Source organism: Mesocricetus auratus, unplaced genomic scaffold, assembly GCF_017639785.1.
Source record: "Mesocricetus auratus isolate SY011 unplaced genomic scaffold, BCM_Maur_2.0 Super-Scaffold_100010, whole genome shotgun sequence".
Lineage (NCBI taxonomy): Eukaryota > Metazoa > Chordata > Mammalia > Rodentia > Cricetidae > Mesocricetus > Mesocricetus auratus.
Genome location: NW_024429194.1, coordinates 49668599 through 49689613, shown reverse-complemented (window position 1 = coordinate 49689613; position 21015 = coordinate 49668599). Strand labels below are relative to the sequence as shown.

At 43.5% G+C, this 21015-nt stretch overlaps 1 protein-coding gene across 3 annotated transcripts in view; it reads left to right on the top strand.

Annotated features, from left to right (window-relative positions):
- LOC101842897 (aldehyde oxidase 1) overlaps nucleotides 1-14625 on the top strand; it is a 60350-nt gene extending 45725 nt beyond the window's left edge. For all 3 annotated transcript variants that reach the window (XM_040753588.1, XM_040753589.1, XM_040753590.1), the window contains 9 exons: nucleotides 542-637; nucleotides 2459-2587; nucleotides 3166-3240; nucleotides 5197-5249; nucleotides 6233-6347; nucleotides 12100-12165; nucleotides 12586-12774; nucleotides 13230-13397; nucleotides 14209-14625. In XM_040753588.1, the coding sequence (XP_040609522.1) occupies nucleotides 542-637; nucleotides 2459-2587; nucleotides 3166-3240; nucleotides 5197-5249; nucleotides 6233-6347; nucleotides 12100-12165; nucleotides 12586-12774; nucleotides 13230-13397; nucleotides 14209-14259 (942 nt within the window). In that variant the 3' untranslated portion in view covers nucleotides 14260-14625. The remainder of the gene's footprint in view (nucleotides 1-541; nucleotides 638-2458; nucleotides 2588-3165; nucleotides 3241-5196; nucleotides 5250-6232; nucleotides 6348-12099; nucleotides 12166-12585; nucleotides 12775-13229; nucleotides 13398-14208) is intronic.
- The last annotated feature ends 6390 nt before the right edge of the window (nucleotides 14626-21015 follow it).

Below are 21015 nucleotides of genomic sequence, written 5' to 3'. Positions count from 1 at the left end.
CATGAGGGTCACATATTAGATATTTACCTTACCATTTATAATAGTAGCCAAATTACATCTGTGGAGATAATTTATAATTTGGGGCCACTACAACATGAAGAACTCTATTAAATGGTTGCAGTATTAGGAAAGCTGAGATCCACTGGTGTAGGGTGATCCTAGGTCTTTTTGCAGCCAAACAATCAATGAATGTGTCTCTGTGCACCTTATTTGGATTTGCATTTGGGCATTATCACTATGCAGCACTTGTCCTGCCATTGGTCTGGCTTTGGTTGGAATACATGTATGTATGTCTATATATATGTATGTACGTATGTATGTATGTATATATGTATATAAAGAAAGAGAGACAGAGACAAACAGAGAGACAGAAAGAGGCAGAGACAGACAGAGAGACAGAGAGAGACACATAGAGAGAGAGACAGAGAAAGGGAGGGGAGTCAGGGTCTGGGAGGAGGGGTGGAAAGTGTTTTAATTTCAGTATTATGTCCTGACAGGGGTAAGCCTTCTTCTGATTGGCCTCTTTTCAACCCTTCCGTAGGCAGCTGCCCTGGTTCATATTTATCTTGATGGCTCTGCACTGGTCACTCATGGTGGGATCGAGATGGGGCAGGGTGTCCACACTAAAATGATTCAGGTAAGAATACAAACCATGGATTCTTGAGTAGGTCCTCACAGATGTGTTCATGAGAGAAGACTGTGAACATCTTTCTCTGTCCCAAAATAAAAGGGTAGGATGCTGTAATTTGACTGCTTAAACATTAATCTATTTGCAGAAAGTGGTAAACAAGTCAGTTTCATTATTGAACACCAGAAAAGCATGTGCCAAAGATGGGTTTGTTTTATTGATAAAGAGGGCTACGTGTTTGCTTTCGGCTTTCATTTGGATGTATTGAAAACTGAATTGTCCTCTTGTGAGTTTTTGCTGGGAGGTGAAAAAATGTGTAAATTCTGATGGATTGTAGTGTTTCTTGCCCTTTTCATATTAAGCGCTATGAACAATCAATAACATAAATCGGACTAGATATCTCTACCCAGTGCTTATTAGCAATTCTGTGTTAGGGTCTTTATATTTTGTTTGATTTTCTTACTGTAAATTGCTAAGATGTTGCTGGTGTAATTTGTTCATTGTCAGGTGTTTTTCAACTAACCTTACAAGAATGAGCACTGCTTTGTGTCATTTCAAATTCTTCAAATTTGCCAGGCATGGTGAACTGGCCTATAATCCCAGCACTCTGAAGGCTATAAGACATGAGGATCAAACTCAGGCCAAACTCAGCCACATAGAGACATCTTGTCAGAATAACTAAACAACGACATTCTTAACAAGCATGATTTTAATGACTGCAGGGGATGCGTTTGTAATTAATTCTACCCCAGATATTTGACTATGCAACGAATATTCCTAAAATAAACCCATTGTTTCCTTAAACTGCCTCTCCAGCGGAGGAGTTACTGGATCATGGGGTGTGAGTATTTGGAATCACTGACACACATTACTAAGTTGTTTTCCATTAAATATCTGTTGTGTTGTGCCCTTAACACTAAATTTGATGAATTGTTGAAATAATTAGATAATTTGCCAGGTGAATGAAAGCAGCTCAAGTGATGTATTTTTGATTTTTTTTTAATTATAGGAACTGGGGATGCATAAGATTTTCAGTTCGTTTACTTATTTGTTTTTGTTTTCATGGTGCTAGCACCTGAGACTTCTCTAGTTCTACTTTTATATGAGATTTCAGTGTTTTCTTCTTGCACCAAAGAAATTATGTTGAGAGCCTGTGACTCTGTCTGGACGCTTTCTGAGAGCCTCCCATCATGGAAGGCTCAGGATGCCTGTGTCCTTGGACAAGCTGTGGACAAACTCTATCAAGCATACTGCTAGGCAGAGAGATGAATCATCTAACATGATTTTCTCCAGCACTAAAAGTACAGAACAAAGCAACCTCCAAGCCCCATGCTGGCCCTCAGCTCCCTCTTCATCCCCTCCTCTGTGATGCATGTGTTCCTAAGGCCATGTCCTTCCTGAGAGGTGTTCTTTTCCTGCAGTGTGGCCAGAGATGTGCATAGAAACCAGACAGCTCCTGCTAAAATGATGTCCTCTTTGCTAGAATTTTGCAAAGTGTGGTGGTAAAAGTAGCTCCACAGTGTCTATTTCATTAATAAAGAGATGTGGGTGAAGCTTTTCCTCCTGGAGTAAGGGATAGTGTGGAGCCTTTTGCTGATGTTATTTCAATGAGAAAATCAACAGAAAAGAAATTTGTTTAAACCTTGGACTCCACACTAGCTACCAGGATTTTAGAAGGGGGTATTTTTTGTACCTGAAGGAAGTCATTGTTCAGCCTCTTCATCCTTGTCATGCATATAAGGGCTTCACACATGTGCTATGCTAGCCGGGCATGTGCACAGGTGTCCAACTAACCAGTATATGAAAATAAACTTATGTTCAAAATTCCAGGTGGTCAGCCGCGAATTAAAGATGCCGATGTCCAGTATCCACTTGCGTGGGACAAGCACAGAAACCGTCCCCAACACAAATCCCTCTGGAGGGTCTGTGGTGGCAGATCTTAATGGGTTGGCAGTAAAGGTAAAGGCTGCTGTAGTTGCTTCATTCATTAACCTTTCAGGTCAAATCCATAGCTGGAGATCACAGGCATCGTTTATCTATAAATTCTCTCAGTCCAGGGCAGGGCAGGCACGCAGACCCAGCAGATGACACAACACCCTGCTTCTTCACAGGGTAGCAAGTCCTTCTAATGCCACCCCACACACCTCAGTGGCTCCCCCTCCTGTGTCAGACTTCTACCTTTGACCAGAGCCTCTCCATCCCAGTTCCATTGCCCTTCACTCTGGCTTCTTGAAACCTGAACAAATGTGCCCAGAAAGCTAATGTTCTGCAGTCAGTGAGTGGTGGTGTGCAGTGGTCCTTCTGTTAGGTCTTGACATAGTATAGTGTGTAAGGCAATTGTCTTAAACCAGTGCGTGTTTGACAAGCTCACACACACAACCCTGCATGAAGCCTTTCATGTCATCTTCTACTGCATTGATGCCCATGTGTGCTTGTTCCTATGTACCTGTGAGGTAACTGTGGGATGACATATCATGTTGTTTTGACATTGATACTTCCACGAAATGATTAGAATTTTCACCTAAAATAATCTGCAGGATGCCTGCCAGACTCTTCTAAAACGCCTTGAACCCATCATCAACAAGAATCCTCATGGAACTTGGAAGGATTGGGTAAGACTCACTGGCTCTCTAAGTTTTATCATAGAAACAACCAAGAGAGAGGAGAGGGGAGAGAAATAAGTGTGAATTATGTTATTCAAAGGCACTGGCATTGCATAATGACAACTAAAAGACCCCTCTGCATGTGGCATATGGGGATCCACACAGTGGGAGAAGTAGTGTACCCAGGGATGTTTCTTACATTTTTTGTTGTGAGCCTAGCTTTAATAGCTCAGCCATCTCTGCATCCCCCCAGGGACGTTTCTAATACAGAGAAAGATGGCGTCCATGTGACAACTCCTGCCATAAGCTACAGTTAATGGACGTTTCAGCCTGTGGATCCTAGGTGCTTTCTGGATGACAGCTGTGTGTTCTTCTCCCTTGGATTCCCTCTTACTAGAATAGAGAAACAATGCTGGCAGCATTCTGAGAAGCTCAGGTAGTCACTCATTTAGAGACAGGAAACCAGAGACTGGAGAGATGCCTCAGAGGTTAATAGGACTGTTGTTCTTCCAAAGGACGTGGGTTCAATTCTCAGCACCCACATGGCAGCTCACAACTGTCTGTAACTCCAGCTCCAAGGGATCTGATGTCCCCTTACTAGCTTCTGTAGGCAGTGCATGCACAGTCACATATACAGGGAAAATCCCATACACATAGGAATAAAATAATTTATACAAAACAAACAGGCAACCAGCACAGGGATATGTTCTATTTAAGTCACACACACCAGTGGACTGAGAACATTCACCTGCTTCCTGATACCCTGGCAGTGGAGTTAAAGGAGAAGGTACACCATCTGTAGAGAACTTGCTAACTTCAAAATGGTAGATTGTTAGGTGTTAGATGAGATGGATAATACGTTCATAAACCCCTGACATAGCTGTCATGCCGACTGCTCTAGATTATTAGTTCTGCATGTCAAAGCACAGGTTTGGCAAATAGTGTGTAGAGTTTTGCTTGGGAAGACTCCAGGACTGAGGGTGCTCAGTAATAGAATGTGTGCTTAGAATGCTGGAGGCTCCATTCAGTCTCCTATATCTCACCCAAAGACTCCTACTATTTCATAAAGGTCATTATGTAATTAATATGTATGGAGTGAACTGGATGGTGGTGGTACACACCTTAATCCCAGCATTTGGGAGGCAGAGGCAGACTGATTTCTGAGCTCCAGGCTAGCCTGGTCTACAAAGTGAGGTCCAGGACAGCCAGGGCTACTCAGAGAAAACCTGTCTCAAAACACAATAATAATAATAATAATAATAATTTTATTACTATTACTATTATAATTATGGAATATGAAACTTCTTAATCTGGGCATAGATGATGTTTTCCCCTGCCTAGGCCCAGAGATGTTAAAAGTGGCTGTCTGGACAAAGTTGCATCCAGATGTAATTCAGGAACAGCCCTCCTTTGCCATCCATTGCAAGTTGCTGCCACTGAGCCTGCCTTCTTCCGTAATGCTGTACCTTTCCCCATCCCACTTGAGTCTTCTGACCTAGCCTTTGGTTTCTGTTCAGTAATCAATCATATGTACTTGCAGAAACAGGAGACCATTTGACGGAAGTGGCACAGTTTAGTAAAACAAGTTCTCTCAACTGAAACCGCTATGAATATACAGTATAAAATTAAACATCAAATCATTGTGCCCAAAATTGGCCATGTTAATAGCCTAAGTCTTTCAAGATGACTGAATAGATCTCTTCATAAGGAGTATGTGGATAACCATTATAGTTAAATTTATGAGCATAACGCATCAGGGCAGACACTTTTTACAACCATAGGCATGGAACAAATGCTGCTATACACACAGTGAGCCGTGAATGTTTATTTATATGGAAACTGTGACAGCAAGAGTTCATCGTGGGCCTCTCCTTGTTACTGCTATACTACGCGGTACAGATGAAACTAAGTCCTGAGCATCTCTCGGGAATCCTTCTTACATCATGCTCTTCTGGTCCCTCACAGGCACAGACTGCTTTTGATCAGAGCATCAGTCTCTCTGCTGTTGGCTATTTCAGGTAAAATGTCCCTCGATCCTACGTCATGGACAATACCAGTATGAGTTTTGAGGAAGAATTTCAGTTCTATTTGCAATTTTGTCTCCCGGCCTAACTCACTAACTTCAGTTTGCCTGCTGTTGGAATAAACTTGTATCTGCTAATTAATCCAGGTATCCAGAAGACCTGTTGTGGAGAAAAAGGTTCACAGAGGTGAACTAGACTTGAGTGCTAATTTGGGTCATACTGTGGCCATGATGTAGCCTTATGATAACTGGTGCTTGTAATCCACAGCTGTAGCTTTTTGTTGAAAATGGAATTTATTCCTAAAGTTAAGAAACAAGAGTGGGGGGGGAGAGTTAAACCCATAAATAAGATATGAACATCCTGTATTGGCAAAAAGCAGATCTGACTCACTGTATAGATCTGAGAACCACAGCCTCTAGGAAACCATTGGTTGAATATTTCCATAGAGAGTGAATGCCAGCACAGGGCAGTGTCTGGGAATCCTACTGGCTCCCAGGAGTAGACACTGGAAGTGTTTTTCATGGCCACCTCCAGGTTGGGGAAACAGAGGAGGCAGGGCATATAACTTAGCAGGCTGCTGGCCTAGACTTTATTTTACCTTTGACATCCATGGGGAGTTCTCACAGAAGACTGTGGCATGGAGCAAGCATAGAGCCTGTGGTAGTGCCAGGTATTGGAAGCCAGCAGCCTGATTCCTCACACACAGTGCTGTATCTTGGAGCCAGAGGGAGAAAAAGCAGATAGACGAGCCCCTTTGAACCAGTGTTTGGCTTAAGATGCAGGTTGAACTCCCAGTCAGATGACTATAGAAGAGGTGTTTATTGGCCACATGTATAGAGCATGTGTTATATGCTGCCATGTCCCTGTACACATTACTCCTCTGAGTGGGCCATCTCCCTTTGGGCTAGCTTAATCATCGTCTGTGTTTTCAGGATTCGATCACTTACAGTGCTCCTCAACAATTCTGTTTCTTTCAGGGGTTATGAGTCAGACATAAACTGGGAGAAAGGCGAAGGCCATCCCTTCGAGTATTTTGTGTATGGAGCTGCCTGCTCAGAGGTCGAAATAGATTGCCTGACTGGGGACCACAAGGTCAGTCCCACCTGGGAATGCCTTCTGACTGTACTTGTGAGATGCTTCAACTCCATACCTGCTGCCTACTGGTAGGCAGTTGGGCGTGTGTGAGTTGCACCATGCATTTGCCCTAAAGGTGATATCTTCATATTACTAGATAAAAACAAAACTCATTACTAACCTTAGTGGTATAATGTCTTCTATGGAAAACAATAATCCTTCCTCTTAAGTGCTATCTTTTTACAATTGTAACTGCTAATAGGAAAGAATTCAATTCAAAACAGCCTGATTAGGGCTTCCATGTAGACTATTGTCCTGACCTCTTTTGAGATGTGTCTTAGTGTGATGTTCTTGAAAGACACCACAGGTGTCCATAGCTTGTTAACAAGGACCAAAGGCCACCTAGGAAGGCAGTGGCCAAGCAGACCCTCTCCTTGAACAGTTGAAGTGTCATTATATGCTTTTGGGTATGTGTATTCACACTCATGTACATACATCTACTATAGTTTCAAAGCCTCATCTTCCTTTCTTGTGAGTGGTATTTAGTGGTACAGAAAACACTCTTGGCCATTATATAATTAATGATCACAGATACATTAAATGCGGTTGCAGTCACCTTCACAAATGCCATGTGACTAAGATTCTTGTTTAATGATAATCTGCCCTAAAACCTATCCAGAAGCAAGCTCCAGCTTTTGATATTTCCAAATACATTTTGTGTCTTCATTCCTAGATGGCTATCATGTATAATTTTTATTTAATATGCTCTTACAATATATTTTTAAAGTATAGTCAGCCTTTTCTGGGAAATTATAATAGCCTTATTGCGCCTCAATCCTAGAATATCTAATCTGTCTGGATTCTCACTCAGACCGTGTCTCTTTGGTGAATGTTGGACTGAGGCTAAGGACTTGGAGTGATAATCCAAGCATGATTGTGACTTAGAGTAGCTCTTCCATTCTGTGCTGAAAATTCTCTCATGTTAACTAATTTCTGAATCCCTTTGCCCTCAAATAAGTTACTGGAAGCACATGTTTAGATTTTCTTATGTCTTGGCATTGTTAAGAGCTGAGAACAGTAATAATTAACCAGGTGTTGGTACAGGGATTTGTTGTTGCGTATTTTAGTGCAATTTGACCTTTCTTGACTCATTCATGCTTTTTAACCAGGGTCACAAGCTGCTAGACACTCATAGTTACCAAAGGTAGACCTGGACCAGTGCTCTGAGGTTGTTGTGTCACACTAGTCACAATTAAAGACATGAGCTGTTGTGCAAAGCAAAATCAAGCTTTACAAAGAGAATTACAGCTCAGTGGGGAATTAAGGGAAAGTGAGAGACTCTTCAGAGTGGAGGGGTTTCCAATAGGGAAAAAGCCACCAAACTTCCTTGGCAAGGGGTTTTTTACAAAGTTCTAGTGGAGAGTGGAGGAAGTCTGGATAACTGCTATTAGATGTTAGCTATCTGTGATTATCGTAGGCTGAGCTAGTGGAAGTTCCCCACATGCCATGAATATCCGTCTAGCTCAACCAGGCAGATGTTCAGGTGGCGCCTACCCAGTTAGGATGATTTATGGTCACACTCACCTCTGCATAAGGACATATGGAAGGAAGAGGTGCTTCCCCTTGTTCCTAGAGGGCTTTGGGTGAAGTGTTAGAGAGTAGGTTGCGAGCCTACCATCAGCAGCCCAAATGTCCTGTCGCTCCTCTATGTATTTAACTTGGTTACCTCATCTCCAAATAGAAGCCCTGTTACTCAGCATTCTCAGTGTTCCAGACACTGCTGTTTTCATCCTTCACCATCCCTTTAACTCCAGCCTGTTCTCACAGCAACAACATTTTTCCTTTGCCTTGCTACCTACAGAGATAGCTCATGCATCCGTAGAAAGTTCTAAGAACTTTCAACTTTCAGAGTAGGTGTTTTTTGTGGGATTCCCGCCTGGGTCCTGTTGCTGCTTTCAGCCCCCAAATAACACACAAGACACTATATTAATTATGAAGCTGTTGGCAGTTTGTTATGGTTTCTAATCGGCTAGCTCTGACTTAATTATTAACCCATAATTACTAATATATATTCTTATAAGGATTTATCTTTCCGAGAACGCCAGACTTGCGTTCTTTCCTCCAGGAATCACATGGCGATGACTCACCTCACTACATTTCCCAGAATCCTCCTAGACTCCTGGTTCCACCTATCTTGCTTCCCTATTGGCCAACAATGCTTTATTCCACAACGACCAATAAGACGACATATACACAGAATGACATCCGTATCAGGTGTTGTGGGTAATCCTGCTTGAATACCCCTTGCAGGAGTGGGTAAAAAGACACAGCATCAAAGAAGCAGCCACTGGGAGTCAGTGGGTAGCAGGGCATGCTGCAGAGTCATTTATTAAGGAAGTTTGACCTGCCTTTATACCCACTCCCAAGGTCCTATTGGCTCAGGTGCTGACTCCGCTGCTTATCCTTTCCTCATTGGTGTCTTTTAGTCAGTAGTCCTTGGGTGTAGGGGCAGGCTGCTCAGGGTGGAAGTGCCTGTCAAGCATGCTCATATGGGCTGTCCTGGGTACCTGGGCATGGTCACTGAATCTTGGGTAGGCTGGCCTGCAGATTCTCCTACAAGTAGGCACCATACATAGACAAATGTTTTAGGGTTTTTTTTCTTGTTTTTGTTTTGTTTTGTTTGGGTTTTTTTCTCTTTGGCAATCTGCCATCTGGCTCCCAAATAAATAGGCAGAGAGTTATTATTACTCATGAAAGCCTGGCCTTAGTTTGGTTTGTTTCTTTTCTATCTTAAATTATTCCATTTCTCTTTAACCACGTTTTCCTCTGGCCTTTTTTAACTTCCTTTATTCTATATGTGTTTTTTTCCCTCTTACCCTGTGTCTGGCTATGTGGCTGTGTTGCTGGGCTATGTGTCCTCCTCTCCTGCCTTTCTCACTCCTCCCTCTTCCCTAGATTTCCCCTCCTACCAGCCACACCTGTTTCTCTCTCCTGCCTAGATATTGACCGTTCAGCTCTTTATTAGACCAATCAGGTGTATTAGGCAGGCAAAGTAACAGAGCTTCAGAGTTAAACAAATGTGGCATAAAGGAATGCAATACATCTTTGCATCATTAAACAAATATTCCACAGCTTAAACAAATGTAAAACATCTTAAACTAATATTTCCCAATAAAAAGTCCTCTCTGGAGGCCAGTTTCTTAGCCATTCTCACGTTGGTGATACTGCCTTCCTGAAAAATTTCCCAGATTTTGAGCCTACATCTATAGGAATATGAGAGCTACTTATTGCTATGTAACAAATTGCCCCCAAATTAGCAACTGAAAACAATGAATGTTTATTTGCTCATATCACCTCTGTGGGCCAAATAGCTGAGACAACTTGGTCTATCTAGTTAACTATAGCTCAGGATTTCTCATGAGGCTATGGCCAGGCATGTGGTGGGGGCTACAGTCATAGAATCTTCTTCTAACCACCATCGAATTGTTGCTAACGGGAGGCTGTGGTTTCTCCATGACTGTTAATCAATTACCTCCTTTCCTTGAGTGGTCACTTTGTCCACTTAGCATGTCAAGGACAGAGTAGCTGACTTCTTTGAGATTTATGGGCTCCAAAGAATATTGAGAATATGAACATGTGGGAGGACCACTGAAACAGAAACCACAGTTCTTTCTAATCTTGTTTCAGAGTGATAGGCCTTTGTCTCTGCTGTAGTCTAGTGGTCACAATGGCTGGCTTTGCCAGAGATTAGTGGGGGGGGCATGCATAGGCTGTGAATAACAAGTGGAGGAATTCATTATGTGCCTGCTTGGAAGCAGACCACCACAGTTCAGTCCCAGAAGGATACAGTGATGGAGAACCATAAGCCCACATCTTTGACAGGCAGAACCTTCACTAACATTAGACTTTAGAGTGCCCCCTTCATCTCCCATGGAGGCCACTTGTTTTCAGAAGAGCAGTCAGGCTATATGGAAGAGAACTTTTCATTTCATTGTGTCTTTTGATAAATTGCAGGGAGACATTCTGGATCATTAACAAATTTTCTGCAGAAAAAAAAATTGTTAGTTGGAAGTCTGAGACCAAATAAGAATACCTGTGTAGTTTTTGTTTTGTTTTGCTTTTTTGTTTGTTTTTGGTTGTCTGTCAAGGTAGGGTTTCTCTGTGTAAGAGCCCTGACTGTACTGGAACTCACTTTGTTCCCCAGGCTGCCTCTGCCTCTTGAGTGCTGGGATCCAAGGCAGGTGCCACTACAACACAGCTATGCTTTTTCTTTGCTTCTTAGTAATCGTATAGAGAATGTGTTAGCATGATGGAAACCATCATTCACACCAAAGAATCTACAGATTGTTGGAGAACAGAAGTGTAGCAAGCACACAGGTATACCTGGTGTTTTATGCACTTTTAGGTTTGCTCTTTCCCCACCCACAGAATGGAAGCTCTACAGCAATGCAGAGCAGTTTAAACTTTTTTTCTTAGCTCCACGGTTCAACAAATGTCACTGAGCTGGATAGACTCGATGTACTAGCTTGGATAGCAGCCACAGAGTTTTGCAACAGGGTTGTGAAGGCCAAAGATAATTGGCTTGTGTTGTTTCACTGTTTGTTGTGGTGGATTAATGCAGTCTCTTTCATCAGCTAATCAAAAGCGAGAGAATTCTTTTATGCCCTTGGAAAACCAATAGTGCTGAATCAGGGGTTAAGAGTGTTTGTGTGGGGGCTGGAGAGACGGCTCAGTGGTTAAGAGCCGTTACTGCACCCGCAGAGGCCCCGATTCAGTTCCTAGTACCCACATGGTGGCCTATAACTGTCTGTAACTCCAGTTCCAGGTGACAAGTCACTCTTCTGGCCTCCGTGGGCACCAAACATGCACGGAGTGGCCATACACACTGTACCACCAAAGGAGAAGGTTCCTGGACTTCAATAGTTTGATAGCTGGATCTTGGTAGTGAGCCTCCGGAAGTGGCCCAATAAGGGGATAGACCTTGGTGCTAGCTTTAAGAATGTAATCAAAGCCGGGCGTTGGTGGCGCACATCTTTAATCTCAGCACTTGGGAGGCAGAGGCAGGTGAATTCCTGTGAGTTCCAGACCAGCCTGGTCTACCGAGCGAGTTCCAGGACAGCCTCCAAAACAATACAGAGAAGCCCTGCCTCGAAAAAACCAAACCAAACCAAAACCAAAACCAAAACCAAAAAAAAGAAAAAAGAAAAAAAGAATGCAATCAATCTAATAGTTTTTTTTTTTTTTTTTTTTTTTTTAGCAAGACAGAGGGTATCGGGGAGAAGGGAAAAGCTGACGCCAGAGTCCTTCACATACATATAGGCTAACACTCATCCACATGAAATAATAAATAAATCTCTTTTTAAAAGAAATTCACAGTGGGGACTGGGACTGGAGCTCAACTGGTGGACTATTTGCCTGGGATGTCAGAGACCTTGGGTTCATTCCTCAACACCACACAGGCCAGGCATGGAGGTGCAAACTTCAATCCATCTGGAGGAGGGGGCAGGAGAACCAGAGGCTGAAGGTCATCCTCAGCTACAAGTCACATTCAAAGTCCACCTGGGCTACATGACACTTTCGTAAAAAAACCAAAAGTTTTCAGATAACAAAATTTGTCACATGATATAGTTTTTGTTGCTGCTTTATCATGAATTAACATGGTCAGTGCAAAGAAAGACTTTGTCCCATATCTGGCAAGAGGTGTTTCTCAGTTTCTTCTCTCTGTGGTATCTGCATTAAACTATGGGTTTGTTGTTGTTGCTGTTTCTAGACACTCAGAACAGACATTGTGATGGACGTTGGCCACAGCATAAACCCAGCCCTTGACATGGGCCAGGTACGTGCAATTCTTTTGTCTGTTTACTCTTTGTGGGACAAAAAATGCTGGGAGGTCTCAAGAGGAGCCATCTACTTGCTGGTCACCTGAGAACCTTCCCCTAGTAGGCTGGGTCTGTTCCAGGTCAGTCAGGGAAGAGTTTCATCTGCCTCCTTGGTGGAAAGCATGACGGCAGGTTGACAGACCCTGTGAGTACTCATCTTGAGTTATCATTGCAATGGCTAAAACCCAAGTCTTCTGACCTGGAATCTAGCACTGAATGGAACATACAGAAATGTTTTTAGGTGGGCTCCTGGTGACTCTCTCCAGATACCCTGGAAGGCCCTTGAACTGCAGTTCTCAAGGGCAGACAAGCAGCATGCAGTAGAAAGACTCCTGGGCATATTGCCTCACAGGTAGTCATTCCTTCTTTTCTCTCAGATTGAAGGCGCATTTATTCAAGGAATGGGACTCTACACCATAGAGGAGCTGAGTTACTCTCCCCAGGGCGTTCTGTACAGCCGTGGCTCAAGTCAGTACAAAATCCCTGCCATCTGTGACATCCCCACAGAGATGCACATTTCTTTTCTTCCCCCATCTGAACACTCGAACACCCTGTATTCGTCTAAGGTAAGCTCTGCTCCATGACTGAGTCCATGCTTCCTTGATGTCTGTAGGGTGGACAGACATTGGTCTGCTTGGTTGTTCCATGTCTACTGAGATTACAGAGGGAGTCCCTATTGAACATTCTAATTATAGAGTAACTTACCAACATGGTAAATTGCTTCAAATATTCCCAATCTGCCTAACATGAACTATCAGATTCCATTGGTCATTTTACGTTACAATAATCATCTTTATGTCTATATGTATGTGTTTGCTCTATTTGAAATCATTTTATAAACTAGGATTCTAAGTAGTTAAATTATTTTTCAATAACAATTTAATCATAGTTATAGATTAAATGTATAGATTATATGTATATTATTATTATATACTGCAAGTATGTACATATACAAGTATGCATATATATTCAGAAGGGAGAGCAGTTAATGTCATAAAGCACATGGCTCATTTCTCTTAAGGGTCTGGGCGAGTCTGGGGTGTTCCTGGGATGTTCGGTATTTTTTGCCATCCGTGATGCAGTGAACGCTGCACGAGAGGAGAGAGGCATATGTGGACCATTGAGTCTCAACAGTCCACTGACTCCAGAGAAGATCCGAATGGCCTGTGAAGATAAGTTCACAAAAATGGTATGCTACACTCAAGAGAAAAACATAAAATTCCTCATTCTGTCCCCTGGCTATGGCCAAGTTTTCTTTAACCCAGTGCTGTGGTTTTTCCACAGAGGTAAGCATAACAGGAACTTCTTAGGGCACCTGAGAGTGACAGAATGACTCTTGAATTTTGCCCCTTGGCTGTGTCTTTTCATCAGCCTGGCCTTGCTTGGTCTCCTGTGTGCTCAGGTCCTTAACACTTGAGGGGAACTGAGGATTCCTTCTCTCAGTTTTGTTCCCCTGAGTCAGGTTCCGGAGTTCAGGGACTATAGTCTGACCCTGAGACACCTGATGGAGAATCAAGGTCACTCTGCTATATACCTGCTGTTGCCCACACAGACACTGGCAGTGACAGAAAGAACCTTCCTGCTGAGCACGCACTCCGTGTCCTGTGTGTCTGTACAGCAGCATGATTTGTGATCTGTGATTTTGTAAGGGCAGCCATGCACTCGGCTACCTCTCTAGGTACAAGTTCCCTTCTCTTATGGGGTGTCCCTCCTACACTCCTCCCACAGTCTCTGAAGAGGATCTGGACACCACAAAGAGAAACAGACATTGACTCCAAGTTTCCTTAGTCCCTCTCCACATGGAGTTGAAAGCTCTCCCTTTGCTAGACCTTTGCTAGACCCTCTCCAGGATGCATCTCTACATCACATAATGTTATTCTCTAATCTCACTGGCCTTGAAACCTGTGGTGGTTTCACCTTCATTATCTTCTGCTATTTTTAACCAAAGTCACAAGCATGTTTCTGAGTTATAAGCATCCAAATTTGCTCTTTCCTACCAGATTCCAAGAAATGAACCTGGATCCTTTGTTCCCTGGAATATACGTGTGTGAGCCACATGCGAGCTTTTGGAGGACTGGGTCAGCTCCATTGCAGAGTGCAACTCCTGGTCTGTCTGCTCCAAGTTCTTACTATGAAAGCCAGATTTCACAGTCCAGAATTACTTTCCATGAAGCTGATTTGGAATATCTCTTCAGGGTACTTCAGACGTACCTAAGCTATTAAAAGCATATTTTAAATTGCACAAATATTAAATTGTTTCCTCTGAGGAGAGAATTCATAATTCTGTCCCTTGAATCCTTCCAGCTAAATATGACACCTGCCTGTGCCTCACTTTTGGTTTGTATACACCAGCAAAAACTATATTGTCTAGTGAATGATGTTGTTATAAATAATTTCTTTCCTGTTGTGATCTGTAATTTCATTCCTTTCATTCATGCCTGAGAACAATCACCCCACTCTCTTTGTCAGGATAGATACACGGCCCCATATCTGGGACCATGGGGGTTAGGAGGAGACAGATAACTGAACGTCATCCAACTACAAAGGTGGCCACAACATTCCCACCACTCAGAAGGGTGAGAAAGGAGGGTGTAGATTCCAAGGCCACCCTATGGTCCAGCAAGACCCAATCCTAACAAAACAAGGGCTAAGGATACATACATACACACACACACACACACACACACACACACACACACACACACACACATATATATATATATATATATATAGAGAGAGAGAGAGAGACCCATAGAATAGGAGAAGGTATTTGCAAATATATGACAAGAGTATTGTGTGCAGAACACTTACAACTTGTAGTTAAAGAAGAAATAACTCCAATTTTTCTTAATGGACCAATACATTGAGTAGACAGAGATGTGTAAATGGCCAATCAGTTCATGAGAAGATGCTCAGTTTTGTTTGTCCTTCAGAAATGTAGGTCAAAGCTGTAGTGAGATGCCACTCACATACAATGTGACAGGAGTAGTGGGAACTGTGGACAGTGACACATGTTAGCGGGATGTGGAGAGACTATAGGCTCCATTCATTGCAGGAGGGATGTACACTGTGCAGGCACTGGAGAGCAGCTGGGCAGGTAAAACATCACACAATTTACACATGATTACTATAGTAGTCAATACGTGTTCACAGATGAATCTACACACAAACACTCAGAGCATTTTTCACAATACCAAAAAGGTGGGAAAATGTTCCCCAAATGATAATGTTTAATAAAATGCAATATATTCACAAAAGTGAATTCGTTCAGTTCTTCATAGGGATAAAGTATGTATACACACTACAGGAGATGTGAACAGGTGAAAACATTATATAAAACGAAAGAAAATACACAGAAAATGACATCTATATTCCACCTATACAAAAGGTCTCAAATTGGCAAGTTCTCAAAGATGAAGTGAATGCGTGTTTGCTAGGGCCTGAAGAGACAGAGGAACAGGGAGTGACTGCTCATAAACATGGGGTTTTCATTGGTGGAGATTTCTGTAGGGAAATCAACAGAATCATACATGTTGTTCCAATTTACCATCTGGTACTGTTATGAATACCATTGCCAAGAGCAACTTGGGAGGAGGGGTTTATCTGACTCACACATCCTGATCACTACTGGTCATTAAGGACAGTCAGGGACAAGAGCACCAGCTGGAGCAGAGGCAGAAACCATGGAAGAAGCTGCTGACTGGCTTGCTCTCCACGGCTGGCTCAGCCCGCTTTCTCAGTCATCCAGGGACAGCAGCACAGGAGTGGCACTGCCACAGGGGACTGCATCAATCACCAATCATGAACACGCCCCACAGCCTTGCCTATAGGCCAATCTGATGGAGGCGTTTTCTCAACTGTGGCTCCCTCCTCCCAGATGATGCTCAGGTCTACTGACAAAGCCAACCAGCACAGACCTAAAAGGATCAAATTATACGCTGTGGATTTTATCAGATATTTCTCAAAGAACCTGTGGAGAGAGACAACTTGAGGAAGTTGTGACTGGAGTCTGTAGAGCTTGGGACACGGCTTGACCTTTGAATCTGAATGAATGCAGGGAACAGAAGTAACGTGAAGCATTCTTCAATTTTAAGGAGCCTCACTGAAGCTGTCTTCTCAGATGGCAGAGGACAGGGAAAACAGGCGGGAACAGTGTTCTGCTTTCTCCCTTCTCCCTGGCAGCTGCCTCCCTTGTGGTCCTGTGCTGGCTTCTCCTGCAGCCATCCCTCCAAGTGTAGGCTCCTGAGGGGATCCTTCTTTCTCCTCACCCCACACCCTGATTCTGGCTCTTGTTTTTCTTGCATTCATTTTTGCTTCCCTTCCAAATGGTTCTCCACATTGAAGCCGCAGTTCTGTAAGGACTTGTGGAGACACATCTTTATCCTGTCTGCACACGTGCAGAGGACACACGCTCATGCTGTGCTCTTAACTAACAACCTCCAATGACATCCTATCAACAGGATCTTATCCTGGATCCCTAAGGAGCATATGTACACTGTGTGAGATATGCCATGTCTATCTGCCCAACCTTGTCTCAGGGGCCCCTGATCTGTCATGGATCCCTGTATCCTGCCCCTCATTTTGGAGCCACTGCCTCTTTCCTCTGCCTGAAAAATGTCATTTCCACCCATTCCTGTGTCTGCCTGCCTGTCTCTCTGCAGTGTTTCTTGTTAGGATGCAGGTCCTGAGGCAGTGAGAAGGACGGGTGGACAGCATCCAGAGAAACGTAGAATAGGGAATGGAAGGAGGAGGCAGGCAGTGAGCAAGTACCTAGATACACACCATCCTGTGCCAGCTTCTCTCCCTCAGCTCACAACTTGGCTCACAGGTCAGCTCACACCTCAACTCACACACCTCCATGGAACAGAGTGGAATGTCCCTGGTGACAATAGATGAACACAGAAAGAGTCTGACCTTGGTTCACAGGTTGGTTAACACCAGATGTAGGTAAGGATGGGATGGCAAGTATGCATGGCAGTCTCTCTAGCATCTGGTGAGGGACACATTTCCCCAGTGGACTGAGTTTTAGATGGTGCATGTGATTATCGTCTTCTTAGGGAAAATGCAAGGGTCCCATGGATATAACAACCATAGGGCAAGAGATGGTTTGGCCAGGTGTTCAGAGCATAGGAAAAGATGGGAGGGCAGGGGGGTGCAGACAAGAGGTGTATAAGTGGATGAGAGTAAGCATGATGTCGGAGGATTTTTATTATCACAGGTGTCTTAGTTACATTCCCATTCCATGATAAAATACCATGGCCAAGGCACCTTATTAAAGAAAGCATTTAATTTGGGCTAATGGATCCAGAGCATAATAACTCTATGTACATGACTATCATGGTAGAGGACATGGCAGCAGGCAGAGCCTTGGAGCAGTAGCTGATAGCTTAGATATTCAGGCAACAACCATGATGTGGGGGAGGGAGGCTAAGTAGGAATGCTGTGCTCTTTTTAAATCTCAAAGCCCACCCACAGTGATACGTCTCCTCCAACAAAGCCACACCTCCTAATCCTTCCAACACAGGTCTGCCAACTGGATAACAAGCATTGAAACAAATGAGTGTATGGGTCCATACTCATTCCAATCACCACAATAGGTTGACACCCTCAAAAAAGCTTCCATGATAAAATTTACCAGCCAAGCAACTGAACAAAATGTCATGGCCTCTCTCCTCCTCAGTTAGCCCAGTGCTGACACAGGGTGTGATAGGTTGTGACAGCCATCACATTCCAAGGACTCACATTTACTCTTGCCTCTGAAGGTCTCATGAAACAGTGTGTCAGAAGAGTCTGCAGCCAAGTGTGAGTCTGGAGCCCCCCCACATCACTCATGCTCTGTGCTACCAGACAAACTCAAGTCTGACAGTGCTGCAATGGCCTAGTAGAGACATAGCTGGAGCATCAGGTAGGTAGTCCCACCTCTCAGGATGCAGATGTGTGACGTGAAATAAATATTCACTGAATATGTAGCAAGTGGATAGTCTCACATTAAGAAGAGAAATGCCAATAGCATCCTCTTATAACCCGAGCTCTCTGGTGCATCCTGCACTTCTCTGTAATCATCATTAATTTAAACAAAACGTTAATCTGGTACAGTAATGGCAAAGGTTGCTAAGATGATTATTTTACTTAGCTCTTCTGAGGCTGGTGGCAGCCTATGGTTCCATTTCACCAATCATTCGCCACAAATCTTGGTTGAAATGATAAAGCCTCCTTGGAGTGCAATCTCCTCACCTACACATTAAGGACTTTGGTCCTTTTCACTGAATGCTTTGTGAATCCAAATGTCCTGATTCTGAGAGTTGGCTGGGGATAGTACAAAGTTCTAATGCTGCCAGATGTTGTGGAAAGAGCTGGCTATGTCTAATCTGGAATTTCTGCACCTCTGCATGCATAAGGAATTTTCTACAAATTCTATGCTTCTCTACACCAAGGCCAATTCAGGTTAAAAGTCTAAGATGCCAGTGGCTGCTGTGAACCTGTGACCACATACCTTCCCAGAGAGGGGCATGAAAAATGAGATGAGCACTTGGTCTGGCTTCAGGCTTGCATCTGGTAGTCCGGCAAGAAAGCGATCATCCAGAGGCATTTGCTGTGCTCCTTCTACCAAAGGAAAAGCATTTCATCAAAGGACTAGAGCATTGTGACTTTTTACTGCTAATATCCAATGGTATTCTTATTCTAAAAACAAATTCCAAGCTGGGCAGTGGTGATACATGCCTTTACTGCCAACATTCCTGAGGCAGAAGCAGTTAGATCTCTGTGAGTTTGATACCAGCCTGGTCTACAGGGCAAGTTCCAGGTCATCCAAGATAACACGGAGAAACTCTGTTTCAAAAAAAATTCCTAAATAGAAAAATAGCTACTCCCAACATCATGCTACCCCATGATCCGGTCCTCACCTGGAAAATGGTCTTCTCCCCGAAGTAGCAGTGTCATCCAGTGTGTGGGAAACTCTGCCTAGCTTACAGTGTGTGACTTAAGGGGCAGGACAACCTGAATCAGTGTGTACAAGTGGACACAGTGCCAGATGGTGTGTGTGTGGGATTGACAGAGAATGCATGAATGAGAAGGGTGGGGAATATGGTGAGTGTCTGAATGGATATTGTCAGCACGAGGACATAATTCCTGAGGACAGTGACATCAATAGGTGAAATATAGATAATGTCAGCCATGTCCATCAACACATGAAACAACCATAAAGTCATGTGATTATTTCAAACCCAAATCCTAAAACAAAGACCCATAAATAAGCATTACACTTCTGGATAAATCCACCTGGGGAAGGTGAAACATTTTTTCCTTGTGACACTTTGGGAACTCTTGGGGTGTGTGTCTTCCTTCTGAACCTGGGTAAGGATGAATCTTTTTCCTTTGAAGGTGGGTGTGATCTGTGTCCAGAAATAACAGACATTCTGGAGCAGAATTGATGGAAAGGGTTTTGGGTCAAATTAATGAATACACTTTTTGATCAAAAGTCAAGTTAAAAATAGACTGACTTTTCTTGTGTAATGTGTAGCTCAGGAAGGGTTTTCTTTTGTCATTTATCTCACCACACGGGGACTACTTTCTTGTCCTGTCCTGCTGGAATCTCCCTTTCAAGTGTTTATTCCACAAGGTGAACATCAATGTTGATTTACTTAGCAACCCTTGACTTCATGAAGGGCATAACGTGATCATGATGGATCCTCTCCTGTAGATTCTGATATAGAATTTCCTGTGATAGGACCCATGTGACACTGGTGGTCCAGATCAATGGTATAATGTTTGCCTAGTCCTGACACTGATCCAACATACATGCACACACACAGTACACACATACACACAGACCACACACAGATATACATGCATGCATGCACACATGCACATGTGTAACACACACACACACACACACACACACATACACACACACACAGTGCCTGCTTCTGCCCTGGTCTCTGACAGTAAGCTCTAGAGCCCTAGGCAGGAGAGCTCGCAGATTGTTTGGTGTTAGTGTGTGCCTATCGATTTTGTTTCATGATAAAAAATCTTAGGCCTTTGTGATTTTCTGAGAGGTCAGAGCATCTGACATCTAAACTCCATGGGATTTCTTGCATGAGGGAAGCATCCTTTTTATTAATGAAGTGACGCTTATAGTGGGTATTTGAATGGCCTCAGGATGGGAGCTGGTTGCCAGGAGAACCACCCATGTGAAAGAGGGCTGATACTTAAGCAAACACACCAGTGGGTTCCTTATATGTAATATGAGGTTCTAAAGACTGGGTTCAGATGATGGAACATGCAGAGGAGACAGGTGAGTGGTTGGCGTGGAGAGGACTTAGAAGCTCTGTGTCCTTTCCCATAAGAATTGCCCTGTGATGTTTTCACCTGGCACACAGACACACACACACACACACACACACACACACACACACACACACACACACACATATATATATATATATATATAGAGAGAGAGAGAGAGAGAGAGGGAGGGAGGGAGGGAGGGAGGGAGGGAGGGAGGGAGGGAGGGAGAGACAGGTCATATAGTAAACAGGCAAACACAGTTGTGGTGGTTTGAAAGAAAATGGCCCACAAAGGAAGTGACACTATTAGAGTGTATGGCTTTGTTGGAGCAGGTGTGGCTTTGTTGAAAAAAGTGTCATTGTGGGACAGGTTTGGAGGTCTCTTTTGCTCAAGCTTCACACAGTGTGACAGAAAGTTTACTTCCTGTTGCCTTCTGATCAAGATGCAGCCAGCACCATATCTGCCTGCATGCTGCCATGCTCCCACCATGATAATGGACTGAAACTCTGAACTGTCACCTG